Here is a 19,623-nt window from a genome sequence, read left to right as displayed (position 1 = left end):
GGGACGGCATGCTTTCCAATAGTGGTCAGTGGTTCCCTCTTGTTATTTGGTGGTCTTGGTGTTATTACGCTGGGGCCAGTCACTTACCACTGTCAGCGGTGTAAGCAGTTCTATGTAAGTGACTGCCCCAGCACCATGGCCTTGTATGCATCATTCATGTACCTAGTGCTCCATATTCATAAATATTGGATCAGCGCAGAAAGTGTGTGGTGGGCTGAGGAAGAGTGAAAAAAGACGATTTATGAATAATGAATCCGGTTTCCTTCCCAGGCTGAAAGCCGCCTTCGTGCCACTCGGCAATGTATATTTTTAGAGGGTAGGGGAGGAAAGTATTAAATGCACACACATATCCGGCTTACACGTGAACATGTCCTGTGGCTCCCCCGTATGGTTTTATTGTGCAGAAGTGAAACTTCACTGAAGCCACTAGCATGAATTTCCTTCCTATAGGAGCCGCTATTAGGAGGAAGACTTGGTTCTGACTTCGCTTTTCTAATTTAACACATAGAGAACTTTATACTGTGCAGTTCTTCTTTCTCTTTTATATGTATCTGTGTCACATCCGTTTATGGGAATCCAATTATAGGTGAAAGTGGTAGCTTCTCTTCTAAAATTTCCATCCCACAATTTAGATTTGGGTTTGCATTAGAAGTGCAATACCACGGAGCATTTCATGTCCTCAGTATTACAGCCCTATGGAGGAGCAGATGGCAGACACTAAACTCCTGCTCCTTCATACAAGATCTTCGCTTATATATTCAGATTGATGGGATTGTGCCGCTGAAGTGTTTCCTTCTCCTGGAAAGCTGCAGCAACAATTCACAGCTTCTCTATAAAGAGGCATCACATAATTTTCCAATATTTGCATAGAAAAATCGAGGTTTCTGGAAAGAGAAACTGATAAACCTTGTGTATTTGGCTTTTTACATACATTTTATCTGCTTATGTACTGCGCCCCCGCGGCTGCATGAAGGCAGGTGTATATTACAGTGCTATGTACTTTGCTAGTTTTCCTTATAAATGCATCTGGTGTTTGAGGAGCAATAGAGAAATTTCATGTAACGGTGCGTTCAAAAGTTTAGTTTTTCAGGTGCAGTTTTTGATGTCCAAGGCAGGAGTAGAGGGAAAAAAGAGGAGGTGTAGCTTATTTCATTGATGTGTTTTCACCACACTAAGGCTGCGGTCACACGTGGCGTTTTGAACCCATTTTTGGCCCATTTTTAAACGCATCCGTTTTTGTTCGGTGTTCCCAATCATCTTGATTAAAAACGGTCAAAAACGTATGCATTTTTTAACGGACTGCTTAAAATTGGGCCAAAAACTGGTTCAAAACACCATGCGTGACCGCAGCCTTAGTCAAAGTTGCCAACCGCTCTAAGCGATTTCCTATACCTGGTAGGGGGCAGGGGTGGTTTTTCGGCAACCTTTTTGTTACATTTTTTTTCAAATGTCACATCTAGATTTCGGTGATAACTCGGAGATCACTGCAAAAAACTTGTCCATGATGAACTCCTTTTAGGCATTGTGTTGTGTTGGACATTGCAAGTACAGCATTCAGAGACAAAGGGTGAGGTGCTGTGCCATCTCCTGTGCCCCTATTCTCTGGATTAGATTTATTTCTTTTTAAGAAGGCTTTTTACTAAGCCCTGGTGATGGGTTTCTATTGCCAGATGAAGGCATCTAGTAAATGATTGGGTTTGACCTTATGGACCAGTTGGTCCAGTATAGGAGATCTTCCTACTCTGCCATGAGAAAACCCCTTAAAATTGTATTATTTTCCATGATCTTGGTTTATGATGGTTTAGTTCTGATGTTTTACAGCTCAGATGGAGTGATCCATACACAGGGGATCCATGTCCTTTATCTACTACCAGGTCCTTTCCCTCTGAGAGTAGCTGTTCCATGGTAACTGTGTGCAGTATCTTACCACCCACCCTTGTAGGTAAGGCATCTCTTCTAGCAGGACAACCTATAATAATGGCATGAGTCTCCTCCTGCCATCGATTACCTATGATACCCAATCTGGTGGTACATTTTATAAGGTTTAAAGTGACCCCTGGCAATGATATCATTACATTGGGGCAATGTGGTGCTTCCGCCAAGGAACCTCAGGACACCACAAAGTACTTTTATAGTTCCTCCGAATCACATCTCTGTCACCCAGTGAAAATATCTTGACAAGATCATGTGACCTACGATACACAGCTCTTCAAGAACAGACCATTGCTTCCTGGACTGGCCTTATTGAGCTCTAGGTAAATTCTCTGCTGCCTGTCACCACACAAGGTATTTTGAGTGAGGACCTACCCAGTTCCAGATTTTAGTTTGAGCAAAGTCTCAATAATAATAATAATAATAATAATAATAATAATAATATTATTATTAATTCCTTTATGTAACGCTTACAGTTTACGCAGCGCTGCACAAAACTTGCCAAATCCGTCCCTGTCCCCATGGGGCTCACAATCTAACAACCTACCAGTATGTTTTGAAGTGTGGGTAGAAACCGGAGGACCCGGAGGAAAACCACGCAAACACGGAGAGAACATACAAACTCTTTGCAGATGTTGACCCTGGGACATGAACCTAGGTTCCCAGTGCTGCAAGGCTGTAACGCTAGCCACTGAGCCACCGTGACGCCCTCATTAATTGTTTTTTTTTAACTAGGCAGACGTCACCTCCTGATGCCCACAAACAGCACCATAGTCATAGGATTAATAGCTGGCAGGATGTGTAATTTCCAAAATGTGGTTAAGATTCACAAAGCTTATGGCCATCAGTTTTGTGCCTTCTTTTACAGGAATTTTTGATAGGTTTTCGTTTTGTTAGGAATCCCAAATAAAAATTTGTCAACCTGTTGTATGAAGCTGGAAATGAAGTTGAGGTTACAGCTAGTGCCGGGAGCATTTATAGAGGGCCATATAGTTGGGATCTGTGCTCCTGTGGAAATGTGCAAAGTTCTATAAAGAATATTTAGTATTTTGGCTTTAATTACGTATTTAAAAAAAAAAAATTTTTGCCTTGCCAAATTCATTCAGCTCACAAGTTCCCGAAACTGTTGTTGTGCCATCCTCTTGAGAAATTGCTACAAAATACTAATTAGTTGGCGTTCAGAGAAAGGTCTGGCAGGCTGCCATCTTGTTTGACCAGCGAGGCTGGGTGTATATAGGAAGACTGGTGGATGTAATAATGAGGCAATGTTTACCATGCTGCGGCATATGTTCAGAGTATTACAGCGGCTAATGAGCCCTCCGCACTGTGGTTGGCCATAGAGGGTCCCTGGCCCCATTGTACTACGCCTGTGAGGGTGGCATTTGTAGCCGGGCACTTCACATTCTTCTCAGAGAGGCCCATGGGGCTGACAATGGCTTCATTTAAGCTTGTCCTAATTCCCCAGCGCTGGGATCACAAGTGTCTTGTTCCTGCTCTGAGTTTTTCTAGAATTGTTCTCTCAGTTGGTGCTAGAGCTAGAAGCAGTAGTGAATGCCGAGGATGTGGATTTTCTGAGACCTGAAAGCTGCTCCATGTTTTGCTAAGGGTTCGTTCACACATGGCGTTAACGAATGCCTTTTCAAACGCATTACACCTGCTGGAAAGAGGAGATTCGCCCAATTACATTGCTGTCAACTTTGTTTACAAAACATGTGTTAATGTGATGTTAACACTTGTGTTAATGGTATGTGTTTTAACAATATGTTAACATATACATTTTGTAACGCAATGTTGAGAGCAACCTCTGGAGGAGAATAGATCTTTCCATAGAAAGTCTTCTAGCTGCCTAATGTGAGGGGTGTTATCAGACATCTTAACCATAGCTTAGTAACCTCTATACCACTATAGTATTAGGTTCCAGTGTGAAACCAGTGTTCTTTGTAGAAGCTGAATAGCTCTATGTAGTGGGATCACATTACTACTGGAGGATGAAGAAGTCTTGTATATGAGAACCCCAGTAAACACTGCATGTATTTACTGTACATAGATCATCCTACCTGCCTGACAACTCTGCACTCATCAGGTTGGCTAAAAAATGTGGTGTAAAGATCAATCTGTCTAGTGAATGCGGATGTGTTTCAATAATGTGAATAAAAAAGTAAAATAGAACCTGACCATAAACATGTGATGCTACAGAGCTGACAAGCACAAGTCTGTTCTCTAGTGGCCATGTGCACTATGAAATGGGCATCACTTCTCTATGGAAAGCTAAATAGTCCATCTCTTGTGGAGCAAATGTTAGCAGGTGCCTATTTCCATGGATAGTGTCTGGGAGGATAGTTTTATGTACAGAGATGTAGTAGATCTCCTCCTTTTGTGTCTCTTGTGTTAGGAGTATCAGCGAAACTCCATCACAAAGGCTGAATTACACAGACAAAGACTGCCATCTTGTGGCGATGTGGAAGACTGCATCATGAGCTCTGTTACTAGGGAGGCTGGGTGTCTGTAAACTCAAGAAATACATATAATATCGTGTGTGATCAAGCAGGAGGCTATGAAATGTCTCTCTTATTGTGAATAAGAATACGATGCTTCCTTTTTCTGGTTATTTATGCTGCTTCCATAATTGCACAACTCAGTTTTCAGTTTAGTTCTTCATTTTTATAAACGTGACCTCAATTGTCGGAAATGTGATACATCTAGAGTACTATAGACATGGTTTTTTTTTTTTCAAGCTTTCTGGCACCTTAAAATATGAATAGGGGTTTTTGGTGTTTTGGGTTGCAGGCACATAAATCCTTGCTTTTGATATCTAGTTCATTGGTATAGAACAAAATACAGACATTTTTGCTAGAAAGGCTTTTTAAACCGGCATAAAAAAAATATGATTCTTGAGCCAAATTATCAAAATGACTGAACCTTTACCTCTGTAGCAACACTTCCTTTCTGGTTCTCTGGCATTAGATTAACGCAAAACACCGGCGGCTCGTTCCCGATCGCAGGCGTTTCCATAGAAACGCCGATGCGATCGGGCCGAGGTCCGCCCCGGTGGGCGCGACTTTGTTTGCGTTTGCAAGCGCAGACAAAGCGCCACGTGTGGCGCCAACCTTAGGAGCTCCACATACCATCAGTTGTATTTTTTGGCCTTGATGTTTGATAGATCTGGTAGATGAACTGTTAATGGCTCATGTGGTTTACCTACTTTTTAAGTTGCACAACAACTCTATTCAACCTACTCTGGGGTGGGGGGTGGGGGGGTTGGCTGTAGTAATTTAGCACCAAAATGTGCAACTTTTTAAACTTAAGGTAACCAGGCCATGTTTAAATGCAAGACACCAGGACCTGGTTATTGAACACATGTGCTTCCCTGGAAAAGGATATGCAATCGGGACAAGGCCCCTCCCTCTCCCCCGTTGCGGTAGTGAAGCGTTATGAACGCAATGCAGGCGGAACGTGTGACCGCGGCCTAAGTGGTGTATATTGTTAAGCTGCTCAGAAGTCACAAAAACCTCAGTGCACGGAAAAAAACTGTTGCAGACAGAATGCTAAATGGTCCTCATTGTGTTGGTGCATTTACTTTTATGTTGCGGCCTTCACATGGGGCATTTACATAGCATTTTTAGTGTGCGGTCTATTTGAAAGTTTTAGGCTCAGTTAACATTTCATTTATTTGTCAGTTATTGGGAGGAAACTACACTGATCCGGGGTCTTGGTAAAGTGGCCCAATGTATATGAAGGGCATGTCCCATTTTAAAGTTTGTTTAATAAAAACCTATACAATTTTCCTGATGGTTTTTTAGATCTCTGCTTGCTGTCATTCTATAGCAGTGGTGGTGAACCTATGGCACGGGTGCCAGAGGTGGCACTCATAGCCATTTCTGTGGACACTCAGACCATCACCCCAGGATGGAGTTCACCAAATAGGACCAAATCCACCAAGTCCCAGGCAACATAAGAGATGCTGCTCTCAGCGCTATTTTAAAGCAACACTTCATTGGCTGTTAGGAACTGCAGGAAAAGTGAGAAGGTGTTGACAGAACTGCTGGACCAACCATTTTTCATCTACAGAGAGAGGCTACAATGAGATTCTGAATTCTCCCTCCTTCTTCCAACTGTATTGGTGGCCTCAGGGGCCGATATGATTGAAAGATGTTGAAGAACAGGTAGCAAAAAGTTACTGCTTAAAATGCCATGTTGGCACTTCACAGGAAAATAAGTGGATTTTGGTTGTAGTTTGGGCACTTGGTCTCCAAAAGGTTCACCATCACTGTTCTATAGGAAGATTCATTGTTAACTTCCCGTGAATGTCCCCATGTGATGTCACACAGGTGCACGGCTCTGATTACTCCCTGTTATGTAACGAGCTATGCACCTGTGTGACATCACATGATCAGGGAATATTTACTTCCAGTGAACAGAAATCTATGAAGCTTCCTATAGAAGGACAACGAGCTGAGATCTAGAAAACCTCATGAATTGATACAGAAAGTATATTGAAAGGTTGTATCATTATACAAACAAAAAACTGGGATGTGAATCTGCCCTAAACCTTTAACAATCCACCTCATATTAATCCCATACGAACCCATGACTGGACAGGACCCAGGAGCCGGGTTACAAGACAAGTGCTTTCTATTGGGGCATTATTAGACTTCATGTGAATATAACTGATGGTCCCATGGATTGTGTGATTGTGCGGCTGCTGTAGATTCTGATTGCAGCATTTCGTGTGATTCCTCGTGAGATCCTGTACACTGTGGTCTACAGAGTACATGTACCTCTCATGCTACTCATTTTACATTCATCTAGATACAGATATAAGGGCACAACCAGCTACATCCAGTGAGCTGTGTCCTATGCATGGAGGTGGGGGTGAGTATGGGCAGGGTTTTCATGTTATGATGTTGTCATAGAGAGATGTTGATAATCCCATCCCCCTACTTGTAGGATAGTGCCCCCCTGTGTGTGCGCTGGCTGTAAGGCTCAGTGACTGGCACGCTGCAGGATCCCAGGCTGCATCATCCTGCCAGGGTTACCCCTGGCAACCTAGACATGATGTGCTTTTTCAGTGAAGTCATCTAGGAGGCTGTGCTTGTCCTTCCTGCCGCTCTGTATAGGTGTAAACCTCTGCAGACCCGTGTATGATTGCTGTGATCAGTCACATGTCTGCTTATTAGCTCTGTTATATATGAGGCCAGCAGACTGACCTCCCAGAGGCTGCTGCTAGGAGTGGAGCTTGTGCTTTGTACAGGGAGAAGCTTCTCTAGTTTTGTACATTTTATTCTTGGGGTAAATGAGGACACGGGGTTGTGGTACAATTGGCAATATCCTGAAATGTCAGCCAATCCTCCTGGTGGTCTGCGTCTCATTATCTGCTCTGTCTGCTTTCTTCAGCCATTATAGATAGACTAGACCATTCCCATGTGTCATTTACCATCTACTGAGGTGGGAGATCCTCTTCCATCCTATTCACAAGAGTCTTTTACATATTTTTGTTTTTAAAGTGGATTTGTTGCCTTGTTGTTTATGCACTTATTAAAGCCCTACAGCAAAGGATATTATGATTATGTAGTCTGTCATGTCCTCTTCATTGTTATCCAGATATGACTCCTTGCATCTTGGTGGCTGTGTCTAGTATGGCATGCACATAAATGTAATAGAGCTGTGGTGAATGGTTAGGTGCGGGTAATGGGGGTCAGGCCTCAACTGATCGAAGATTTATTCATCCCCTAGTCACCGAAAACTTCTATGTGGCTGAAAATGTGGCTTCGTGTCAGGCCAGGTATTGGGAGCTCCTGTTTGGGGTGTGATGTGCGTTTAACCCCTGCTTGGTCCCGGATATTAGTTTCCTTCTAGTGGTTTAGTTTACAGATGGAATCATGTTCTCTGTAGTGATGTTTTTGACATCTTTACATAGTCATGTGCTCATTGTAATGACCATGTATGAACTTGGTAAGAGAAGCTCCTATCCTATAGATGGTTCGAGGCTGCATCCTTCTAGCAGGTGGTGATGGTCCTGATGTTAGGGTTCGGTGTGGGTCTCAGAATCGCTATCTGCTGCCCCGTGTAACCTGTGTCTTAGCTCATTATCCCTGGAGCTCATTATCCGTTATGGAGTGTAGAGATCCCTTTTTCCATCTGTTTTATTCCCCACCCTGAGATTGCTACTCATCTTGGAAGGGAGCGTATACAACACTGTATGTGTGACTTTTCTTTCCTTTAATGTGTAATCTTCCTCCTCTTCCTCTGGGCCTAGTGCCTAATGATTAGCGGATAACAATATTCCAATCCATCTGGAATGCCGCTCTGCATAATATCCAGCTTGATATTTATTCTGCAGGGTATTTCATCAAGCTCTTTAAATGCTGCATTAAACCCTCACCGATGACTCCTACATGCGCTTGTCAATTACCGAAACAAAAGCGTGCTGGCAGAAGCCTTGTTCTCCTCCTTAGTCATGACCTATCAAACCTTCCCTGTGTTGTATCCGGTGGTATAGACAGGGCAGGCAAGTAGATGCCCACAGATAATTGTTGTTTTAGGTGCGATGGAGAATATGTCTGTACTGTATATATTTATGAATCCATTGATATTCCTGTTGCTCAACAAATGTTTTATCAATGTGCATTTATTTTTTTTTTTGAGCACTTATGTAGCAAATATGTAGATATGTAGACCAAATATCCGCAAATTCATCCAGGACAAATAGAGATCTATTGACATCTATGTTTACTGTCCATCATAGGAGCAGAACAGAATATGACTGAAGTGCCAGATCTGTCATAAGATAGTTATTTAACAGACCCCATTGGCTTCAAATGAATCTGGTTTCCATCATGGTGCCTGACACGCCGGACAAAATAGCAGATCATGCTCCATTGAAATGGGTTCATTAAAAAAAATATAGCCTTATGCACGGCATATACCCAAAGCTACCAAGCAGTTTATATACATGCATTCTCTTTCGGTCTTTTGTTAACATTTTCCTTTTCCCTCGCAGGACCTGGAGATTGTATATTCCTACCTCCATGGAATGGAAGCCCTGTCCAACCTTCGGGAGCATCAGCTGAGGTAGGTCTTCTTCACTATATACCACAGGAGTAGGGGCAATATACAGCTGAGATTTTGGTTCACTTGTGTTAACATTATTTATGACATTTATAATCTTTTTTCACATTGTTCATTTCAGATCCTTGTATATTTTTTAAAACGTGTTTGTCTCAGAGCATGGTTCACACAAATCCTTCATTCTTGTGAAGAACATATTGTAGGAAAACAAATTTAGTGTGTCGTTATTTAATGGGAAATGCTTATAATGGCCAACGCTCACATGTTGGTCTGTGTTTTATTTTTCTGGAGTGGTTATGTGCCTTAGCCAAGTTATTATTGCAGTAATGTTGGCATGGACGGCTCTCACTTGCTGAAGTCTGTGATGGGCTGAGATGATTATGTGGAATCTATAGCATAACTGTGTCATTTCTCCATGAAAACAAAAGTCCACCAGGGCCAAGCAAAGCACTGGGTCTGGAGCAGCAGGTTTTTTGTTTTTCTTCTGGCGTGTCTTTAACTCCCAGCAGGAGCAATAATATATTTCTGCCATCTAGTGGTTAATCGTCAAACTACATTATATCTGGATACAAGCAACACAGCTTCGAATAAACTGTTCTATGAAATTAAGGGTAAAAGAATCTCTAAAGGATGACATGGTGCATTTAAATTTAGGTACTCCACAAAATAAAAGAATGAGGATCTGTTGTACCCCCAAACAGATGGAGCAGCTGGTCCCACACATGTCCTGTTGCTCTAGGAGATAGTGTAGCACAGTACTGTACTTCTGACAGAGCCATAAGAGGTTCAAGGACCCTCAGTGTGTCTGTTCCACTCAGTGTAACTGACTTTTTTGTTTCCAATTTCTGGGTATCGCACTCCTGACCCCCCACTGACGGATAGGAGATAACATGTTGTGACCAGATAACACTTAGTTTGTCCAGTTTCCGCTAATAATAATAACAATTCCTCTATTTACATAGCCCTCGCTGATTACGCAGCACTACACAGAGGTTTCCAAATCCGTCCCTGTCCCCAGGGGGCTCACAATCTAATCAACCAATGTTTTTGGAGTGTGGGAGGAAACTGGAGGACACGGAGGAAACCCACCACAAATACGGATAGAACATACAAACTCTTTGCAGATGTTGACCTGGATGGGACTTGAATCCAGGACTGCAGCGCTGCAAGGCTGTAGCGCTAACCACTGAGCCACCATGCCGCCCAAATAAATGTTATTGTTAGTATAATGATAAGTTATACAATTTCTCAATATATTTTCTGTTTCTTTTCCTTGCTGTTTTCTTGACCTCTGCTTGCTCTCCTTCTATAGGAAGCTTCTAGGTTTACTTCCTGTGGATGAACGGTGACCCCTGGACATGTGATGTTACACAGGTGCAGGGCTCGTTATATCACAAAACTCTAATTGCTATTAGGTACCCTGCACCTGTGTGACATCACATGACCAGCGACCACTGTTCATTCACTGGAAATAAACCTAGAAGCTTCCTTTAGAATTACAGCAAGCAGAGATCTAGGAAACCTTGAGGAATTGATACAGAAAGTATATTGGAAAATTGAATAACTGTTCATTACACAAACATTATTTTTTTTTTGCTGAAAGTGGACAACCCTCAAGGCGTCATGCACACAACCGTATAGGGGCCATTGATGCAGCAGCATCACAGCCCCCATAAGCGTCTATGGCACCCAGTCATGTGCGGTGAGCACACGCGGTCACAGGCGCCTATCGTGCATAATATAGGACTTGCGGCACCCACTCATGTCCATGAGGCCTAAGGCTTTATGTACACCACTGTATGTCAGATCCATAGAGGAACCAGAGTTGTATAGAGGCGTAATTCAGTTCCAGTACAAGTTTTGGGACACATTTTTCATATGGCTTCTAAAATCTAAGCATGTTTTATATGGTAAATAATAGTGTGTGGAGTAGCAGATCGGCTTAGATGTGACATGACTTTACCTACAATTACAGGCAAGGTTTTGCAGGGACACATAATGATATATAATCAGCGGGGTGATTAGCGGCAGTGTGTGGGCCGCAGGACTCATTTGTCAGCTCCCATTTTACTTGTTACCTGGCATAATGCTCATCTCTTAAGCGGCCTGTGTTAATTCCGTTCTGCTTTCTTTACCAACATGCAGCAGCCATTTGTACAGCCTGTTACATAATACTGTGAATTATGCTGTTAGCGGCAGTGAATAAATGCCAGGAATATAATGGGACCTGTTTATTTCAATACAACCAGCTGAATGTTTCTGTAATAGAAAATCAAATGTAATGTGCTCAAGGTGGATTACAGATGTGCTCATGCCCAATATATGAAAAGGTGAATATTTATCATTGGGCAGATCTTCAGGGAAGTTCTTTGACGTTCTTGGTCTTTGGAGCTCTGCTGCCCATCACCTTTATTATAGTGGCTTCTTGCTCTTTAATAAATCTGTTTGAAGTGTTCTTAAAAGGGTTGTCCAATTATTTGTAAAATTCTGGGAGCAGGCTGCTTAGGCATTTTTTAAATGAAACCAAACCTGTACTCTCCATCGCTCCAGGCGTCCAGCACTGCCGTATCAGGCAGTGAGATATGGGGAAGGGTGGGCATGGTCTGTCACCTCAGCGGACGGCACGACCTGGAGAGATGGCGGCGCAAGATGCCAGGAGCAACGGAGGGGAGTACAGGTGTATTTTTTTTTTTTTTTAAATGCCTCACCAACATGCCCCCACAATTTTACAAACCCTCAAATAACCCCTTGAGGGTGCATTCACTCTTGGTATTTTGGATGCGTTGAAATACATGCCTCAGGACGCATTTTTTAATGTTGCAATGTGTTTGGCTACTCTGGAAGTTTTTTTCTTCATTGCTGTAAGAGTAAGTAGCTATGAAAATGTTTACACAGCTGCTTACACTTACAGCAATGAAGAAAAATGCTTCCAGGGTAGCCAAACGCATTATAACATGTAAAAACTGATGCGTTCTGACGCATGTGTTTAGAAGCATACAAAACGCCACCATCAATGTATTAGGCTTGAACACTAGGCACAAGACACCAGTCCCACCTTTACTGAAAGCCACATTACAGGAATTCATTTCTTTTGTGAAAAATAACCAAAACCAGTATAATGAACTTGTCGCATGCAGGGTCTATGTTTGTTGCACTCTTAGTATTCCTATAAGGGGATATCTATTTTTCTTTTGACATAAACTTGTGCATGCGAAAGGCTTTGACTCCCTGAAATGTCTATAGAATAGAATCAACAATCGTAGAAAACGTGCAATACTAAGGCTAAGTTCACATCATGTTATTTGCCATACGTGGAGTCAAGGGGGAAATAAATTGCAATTCCTGCCCAGGAATCTGGTGTATAAACCCTGATAAATGCCCCACCTCCTAGGAAATCAAACAGGAGATCCTGCAGACTGAGCGAGGTTGTTTGTGCTTGTCTTGCCATTCTTCATGCCAAGTAAAGATATGACCACATCCACCTCTGTGAATGCCATGGGATGGTTGGGCACACCTGTATAGAGATGAGTGCTATGTTGTAGACCATTATCTCTGCGGTGCTGAGGCTGCAGACGCCTGCTGGATGAAGATAATACTAGATTGTGAATAATTTCCTCCTTAGTGGATCCTGCCGTCCCACACTACACATGACGTGGCTGACATGGCGGGGACTGGGGCTGTGTAGGAGTTGTTGTGCACGATCTGTAGCAATATGAAGCGGCAGCTGCAGCGTTTCGGGAGCAGTTTGCAGGAACGCAGAGCGCACAGCTACGCAGGGCTGTTCAAGTAAAACTCTCGTCTCTTCATTACTTAATTGGGATGGAAAATCTCCAAGCTGGAAAACCATGGCGGGCAGAAGGCAATGTGTCAGCAAGCTTTTATTTTTCTCCCCATTTTTCTCCTCTTTATAGTTAATGCAATGATGTGGAGGACATTTGTCTCCCCCAGAGTTACTTAACCCATTGTTGGCAGGTCAGTTTTTATTCTAGGCTGTATTCACCTCTATTTGCTGCCATTTGTTGTGTGATGTTATATGTTATAGATTTTTTTTTTTCCCTCATAACCTAAATAGTAGACCTAGTTGCCTGATGGAGAAGATGCAGAAACCCCCAAAAATTGACTTGCAATTGGTTGAGTTCTGAAAATTTTTCAGGTTGTGTTCACATGTTCAGTGTTTTCAGCTGTAGTTGGATGTTCAAACAAGGAGTGGAGTGAAAATAAAGAGGAAAAACAGCTTCTCTCAATTATGTTTTTACCCATTATGATCCACCCCTGCTTTTGGCTTCAAAACAGAATCTGAAAAGCTGAACGTATGAACACACACGCAAGCACATCGGGAGCTGCTTCTTTCCAAACTTGTATGTGTTTTAGACCTCAAGTCGTGCGTTCTGTAAGTAATGGCAAATGATTTGCCCTATTGCCTGACAAGCAGAGGTTGCACTAACTTTTTCAAGGCAGAGTAAAAATACTCCTCTTGGCATTTTGGAGGGGTATTTTTGGTCAACAAGGAGTACAAATCTTGTAATACTGTGAATAAATAATATTTAGGCGTATATAATATTAATCAGATGTTATTTTTTTGCACCAGAAACCGTTACTGGTGGTTTAGCGGCCCAAGTTCATGAGGAACTATAGTGGACAATTGCTAAGCGTACTTTTATGCTTGCCAGTTATTCTGGGGAGTAATGTGTCTTGGTGAGGCGTTAATGCGACCTCTGGAAAGTAGCAACATGTGTCTTGCCAGCAAAGTGTTAGGGTGTAAACACGTATGTGTTCCTGGAGCATAAAAGGGGTATTCTCGTCTGGTCACTCACATTCAGTTTTATTAATCTGCCATATATAAACATTTCTTCAATTAGTTGTTATCATAAAAAAAATGTTCCTGTGTGAAGATAATTTCCCATAAATGTAGTCATATGGTCCCTTGTGTCCTTGGATACAGCCACCTCTGCTGGAGTGATTGCACAAAGAAACAAAAAGATTTTGTATATGAAATATCCGGAAGTTACTAAATGTCCCACAGCCATCCTGTGGTAATGATCGCAGAATCCAGGAGGTCAGGCAGGACTCGATAGCCCATGTCTGGTCACTGCTGCCAAAATTTTCGGTGGTCGTATCCAAGGAAGCCATCTCCTTTCTAAGGAGTCTGTATAGTGGTCACTGAGCCCAGTGCTAATCCTAAGACTCTATGGGGGAGAACTGTATAATAAAGGCCATGAACCCATGTCGCTGCAGATAGATCAAGTTATGGGGCCTCTTCATGTATCTGTTGGGCAGAAGGGTTGTTAGGCAAAACAATACCAGATCCGTCCTAGCATCATTTTGAGAGGAAAAAAAACAAAAACCTGCAAACAAACGCAGGTTGTTAAGTAGTATGCAGGCACAGGGCACAAACACATGGTGTAGCCACAGAATCACTGATAAATCCCTCCCCAAGTTACTTTTCAGGGCTTATATTAAGTGTATATAGATTTGCCTGTAGAATCATTGGAAGACCCACAATGGCCCATATTTATTAAAGAGAACCTGTCAGGCAAATTAACCCCCCAAAACTAAATATATTTTCATAAACTGCCATTAGACAACATTGCCCCTTTCGCTACATTGTCCCTCTACATGCCTGTAAGCTCAAACGATCAGGTCCTAAAGATGTATGCAAATTAGCTGAAATGGGCCCAATGAGTCATTATCATATTCAGCAGTTTAGCTTATTCATGAGTGGGAGGTCACACCCCCTTGCTTCGTGACTGACAGCCTGTATAATGATGTCACACTCCTGGTGCTTGCTGCTTCTATGTGCAACATCCCCCACTGGGGCCTAGTGGACTTGGGGGGTGCAGCTGGATTCCATTCCGTACTCGAGTGCCTGACTGAGCGTGGCCTAGTGCTTGTCTGGGTCACGGTCACTGGATACCGGAGAAACAGGCCCTGACCACGCCTGGCAGCTGTTCGGCAGGTGGATTCACAAGAAAAGAGGAAGAGGCTGCAGGTGTTGGATAGTTCTCCATGGGGCAACCCCGATGTAGATGTAGGGATCCCTGGGTGATGGGAAATGGGGGGCCTTTTATGTTGGCAGCTTTACGCAGGGATCACTTGGGAGGCGAGGGATAGCAAAAAAATCAGTTTGTTTATTCTGGAACACGGCAATGGCCAAAACAGCAGGAAACAATTCAACTGGTTCAAGTTTGCTGGTTGAAAGTTGTTTGGCAGTGGCTCGCAGCCTGGTATTGGTAGCCTCAGGCTAGAGGCAGTTGTAACAGCCTGGCCTCATGTTATCCCTATACGTTACTTGTGTAGCTGATGTCTGTGTCTCTCACACTAGCAATGCTTTACTATACATTGCACACAGACAGGGGGAGGAGTAACAGGGGTGACATCGCCTTTTCTATCCATGTACCCAGGCTCTTTTACATAATAAAGAAAAGATGATTTTAGAATGATTAACGTGTGAATAAACTAGATAAAGGCTGGGGTAGATCCTTGTGAGCTGATCTAACAGGTAATGGTTAGAGAGACCTGATGATGATGAATAAAATGTATTTTGCCTCGGTGACCCCCATGTGCCTCTTATGGCTGCTGACTATTCTCACATAAATGACCTGCATGGTGCAGTATTGCTCCAACTGTCCCTAGCTGACTACTTCATATCTCCCCATGATGTAGCAAGTTCAGGGCATTTGGGTATTAATAAAAAAATAAAATAAAACTTGCATCCTCGCCTCCCGATGCTCCCTGCGACTCCTTTTCCTTCTCCTCATCACTCGTGTCCATGTACGAATGAAGAGGAGCCTTGGGGAGCATGGAAAGGTTAGTATGTAAGTTTATTTTTTTTATGCAAAGGACTGCTTTAGTTGATTTCTTTAAGGGAGCAGGGAGGGGCGCGCATTTCTTTGTTGGGGAAGGCTGCATAGGGGATCTCATTGCTGGGGAAGTCCACATGGGGGATTTCATTACTGAGGAGGACAGTGACTAATGCATCTTTTACCCTAGGCTTATACTCCAGTCAATAAGTTTACCACTTATTTGTGGTAAAATTAGGGTCCATGGCTTATACTCGGGTTGGATAATACTCGATTGTATGGAGTACTGTCCCTACAACATGATTTTTTTATATGTGCCTAAGATTATTGTTATTTCCTCTTCTCTAAACAGTTAGAATAACTATGTATATACTGAGATATTTCTGTATATAGCAGTATCATAGACTGAATATGTGGCTCCCCTACAACGATGTTAATCTGTCTTCTTTTATTGCAGATTGATGTGTGAAACTGTCCGATATGAAAGACACGAGGCTAATGAAGTCTTGTTCTAGTAAGTGTGAAGTTTTCCCTTCTGCCTGTGATACTCGCCAGATGTCATATTCGATGCCAGAATTTGTTTTCTTATTACTTTTCTTCATTGTAAAGTCCCAGGAATGCATGTTCTGCACATTCCCACTCCACAATGATAAGCGGGGAATGTGAGGTATTTGTGGGGAACATAGAAGCGTAGTATTCTACACGACACACAGGAATGTCTCCAGCTTTTATCTAACCGCTGTCATCATACTTACCACTTCTACTAGAGGCATCATAGGAATTACTAAATGTACATTTACAAGAAGCACCCAGGGGCCTAACTGGAGATTATAGAGAACCAAAGGAACATTTAAAAGCTCCCCCCTTCAAAACATACAGCATACGTACAGTGGTTTGCCTTGAACATATCCCCATTTTTCTCTACGTTTCAGCCTCAAACTTTGGCTCCATGTAGATGATTGCAATTTGCTTGGCCAGATCACAGCCCCACAATACAGGCATGTGCATTGACCCTTAATTGTATTTTGTAGACATCTGATGGAGAAACACAATGTATTTTTAAAGTTTAAAGGAAATTATATGAGCTTTTCCAGATATTTGCAAAGGAATAAACTCAACTGTAGCGTGCTTATGTATTCAGCCCTCTGTACTCTGATAGCATTGAATAAAATCCATTGTGCAGGAGTTATTACATCTGATCTAATGTGTCTAATAAACCTTTAAAAAAACGGATCAAATAAACCTATAGCCTGTTTACAAAATATGATTTCCAATATGTGAAGGCTAAGAATAGAACAGGCCCTGATAATTTTCAGGGGTAGTCTGTGCAGCAAGCTCTATCTGGCTCCTATCCTCAAACTAGGACTGATTGTGAGAATAGGATCAACTCTTAAAAAAAAAAAAAAAAAATAGCTGAAAGCTAATAAAATCTGCTCTTTTTTTATCTCTCGTAATGGACACAGATGGGTAGGCACCAAAGTATTTGTGGTCTCTGGTTTGCCTGCTTTGTACCCTTTGACTGCCTACAGTGTAGTGCCCTTGTATGGGACATTGTACATCCACATATGGTCCTGGTCTAGACAGTTCATGACTCCATAGGGGCTGGCAGAGAAATCTGTAGAGGAAATTGTTAGCAGTTGCATGTTTGATAACATCTTCTTACAGTCCCAGCTCTTGTAAGTATGAAATATGGCAGGAGGATGGATAGAGGTGGCAGCGCCATGTTTATCAGCATTTTAGCAAGGTATTCTGTTTCACATCTATCTAAATGAATGATCTCATAGTCTTTGGATCTGTGCCTGAAAGCTAAAACCACAAAGAGTAGCTGTACACGGTTTATCAATTCCCCAGGGTGGCCAGATCTCTTCTGTGTCACATTGTGAGTATATAAAGGGAGAAGGGGCATGATTTGTACAGTGTGTCCCTGGCACTGCCGGCTTATGTCTATTAATTACACATCCGTTTATTTTAGGTAAATCAGCCGGACTGTTTGTTCCTGCATATTTCTTGCATGTTCACGTGAACATCCAACAATCGCTCATTTATCTTATTACACATAGTATTTTCCGGAGAGCTTGGTTCACGTGGACAGCATTTTGTCACGTCTGCCTTCAGCTATCTCCTTGGCAAGCTAGAGACGTATCTTCAGCAGTGCCCACTTTTGTAATCCAGCTCCACGTGGCTTCTCGATCTATTAAGTCACAGGCTGGTTGCTTGTACTGATACAATAGTCTTATTTTTCCTGTTCTATATTAAGGGAATTTATGTGTGTTACTTTTGTTTTTTTTTGCGTCCCATTTTCCAGGCACAGGCAGGCAATAACTTAGTCAAATATACATCTACATGTAATGAATTGTGACGTATTACTATGTCACAAGTCCGTTATGGGAGTACATCTCACAGGCTGAGCCCTCTCCATACAAGGTGATTACTGCTATATGCAGCACCCAACATGAACACCTTTGGTCTGCCGCTGACCTGGGCCCCGCTATATTGGCTTTGATCATTGCGATGCTTGACATGATGATCTGTGATCAAATTCTCTGTGTGCTGCAATATGGTAGGAGCTTTCAGCAAACAAATAGTAGAAAAAAAATAATGAAAAAAGAAAATCCTAGGTTCAAATGCCCCCCCACCCCTTGCCTAGATATAGGTTTGGACCCTGTAACAGATAATGACGTCCAAATGTCAAAAAGCTTTTTCTTGCCATTATTTAAACTCCTACAGTGACCACACATGTCACTGTACCGTCCACAGGAAAAAGGGCATGCTCTATCTTTTCCCGTATGTACGGCCCGACACCTTGCCTCGCCCTGGCAGCGCTCGCCCTCCTCTCTCCAGCGTGCGGCTCTATGCTCGCCTTCGCTACGGTTCGTGTGAGAGTACGTTCGTGTGAAAGAGGCCGAAGTTAGGAGAGCTGACACATCATATTTGCTAAGTGACCTCTGCCTTTTCTTGGGAGATGGTGACCACTAAGGCGGTCCCCTACTTAACGACACCTGACTTACAGACGAACCCTGGTTAAAGACTGACCCCTCTGCCAACTTTGACCTCTGATGAAGCTCTCTGGATACTTTACTTTAGTCCCAGGCTGCAGTGATTAAGAGTAAGGTGTCTGTAGTGAAGATTTATTGATCATCCTTGGTCCCATTACAGCAAACCATTTTGAAACTCCAATTGACACTGTAGCAAAAAAAAATTTTGTCTAGATCTACAATTATAAAATATTCAATTCCAACTTACATACAAATTCAACTTAAGAACCAACCCATGGAACCTATCTTGTACTTAACCCGGGGACTGCCTGTATTAGTGCTCCCTGTCGTAAGTACATAATCTTACCGTGGCCGAGTACACAATGGTCTCAGTATATAAATCTGTATTATCACTATGAATTGTTTACCAGTCTCTTTGTATAATCCGGCCCCTAATTTCTCAGGTGGAAGTGTAGATTACACATTCAGCATACCATACAGCAAGCAACCGAACTCTGCTGATAGATTACTAAGTACTTTTATGTTTGTATAATTCTGCAGTGATTTAAGTCATGATGAAGTAGAGGACATGGTTATACTTCAAGTGAATGTTTCCATCATTTTTCCATGATCGGAAAAACTTGGTTACCATCTAAGTAATAATATACCCGCAGTGAATAAAGCCAATGTAATTAGTACATAAGAAGTAACAATTTCTCCAGAGTTCCTTGTTGTTGGCATGGCTCCTACCCTGGCGCTTCTAATATGACACATCGTCTCCGGTCCTGTTAGCAGAATAAACATATAATTGTGAGACGTGGGTTACATATAGCGGGGTGGGGAGGCCA

At 42.5% G+C, this 19,623-nt stretch overlaps 1 protein-coding gene across 8 annotated transcripts in view; it reads left to right on the top strand.

Annotated features, from left to right (window-relative positions):
• Window positions 1-19,623, top strand: part of RAPGEF2 (Rap guanine nucleotide exchange factor 2) — a 144,721-nt gene that overhangs the window by 41,407 nt on the left and 83,691 nt on the right. For all 8 annotated transcript variants that reach the window (XM_072120461.1, XM_072120446.1, XM_072120453.1 and 5 more), the window contains exons 2-3: window positions 8,933-9,003; window positions 16,258-16,314. In XM_072120461.1, the coding sequence (XP_071976562.1) occupies window positions 8,933-9,003; window positions 16,258-16,314 (128 nt within the window). The remainder of the gene's footprint in view (window positions 1-8,932; window positions 9,004-16,257; window positions 16,315-19,623) is intronic.

The sequence above is a fragment of the Engystomops pustulosus genome, chromosome 1 (genome assembly GCF_040894005.1).
Source record: "Engystomops pustulosus chromosome 1, aEngPut4.maternal, whole genome shotgun sequence".
In the NCBI taxonomy this organism is placed as follows: domain Eukaryota; kingdom Metazoa; phylum Chordata; class Amphibia; order Anura; family Leptodactylidae; genus Engystomops; species Engystomops pustulosus.
Note: the sequence above shows the minus strand (reverse complement) of the source record. Positions and strands in the feature narration are given on the sequence as shown.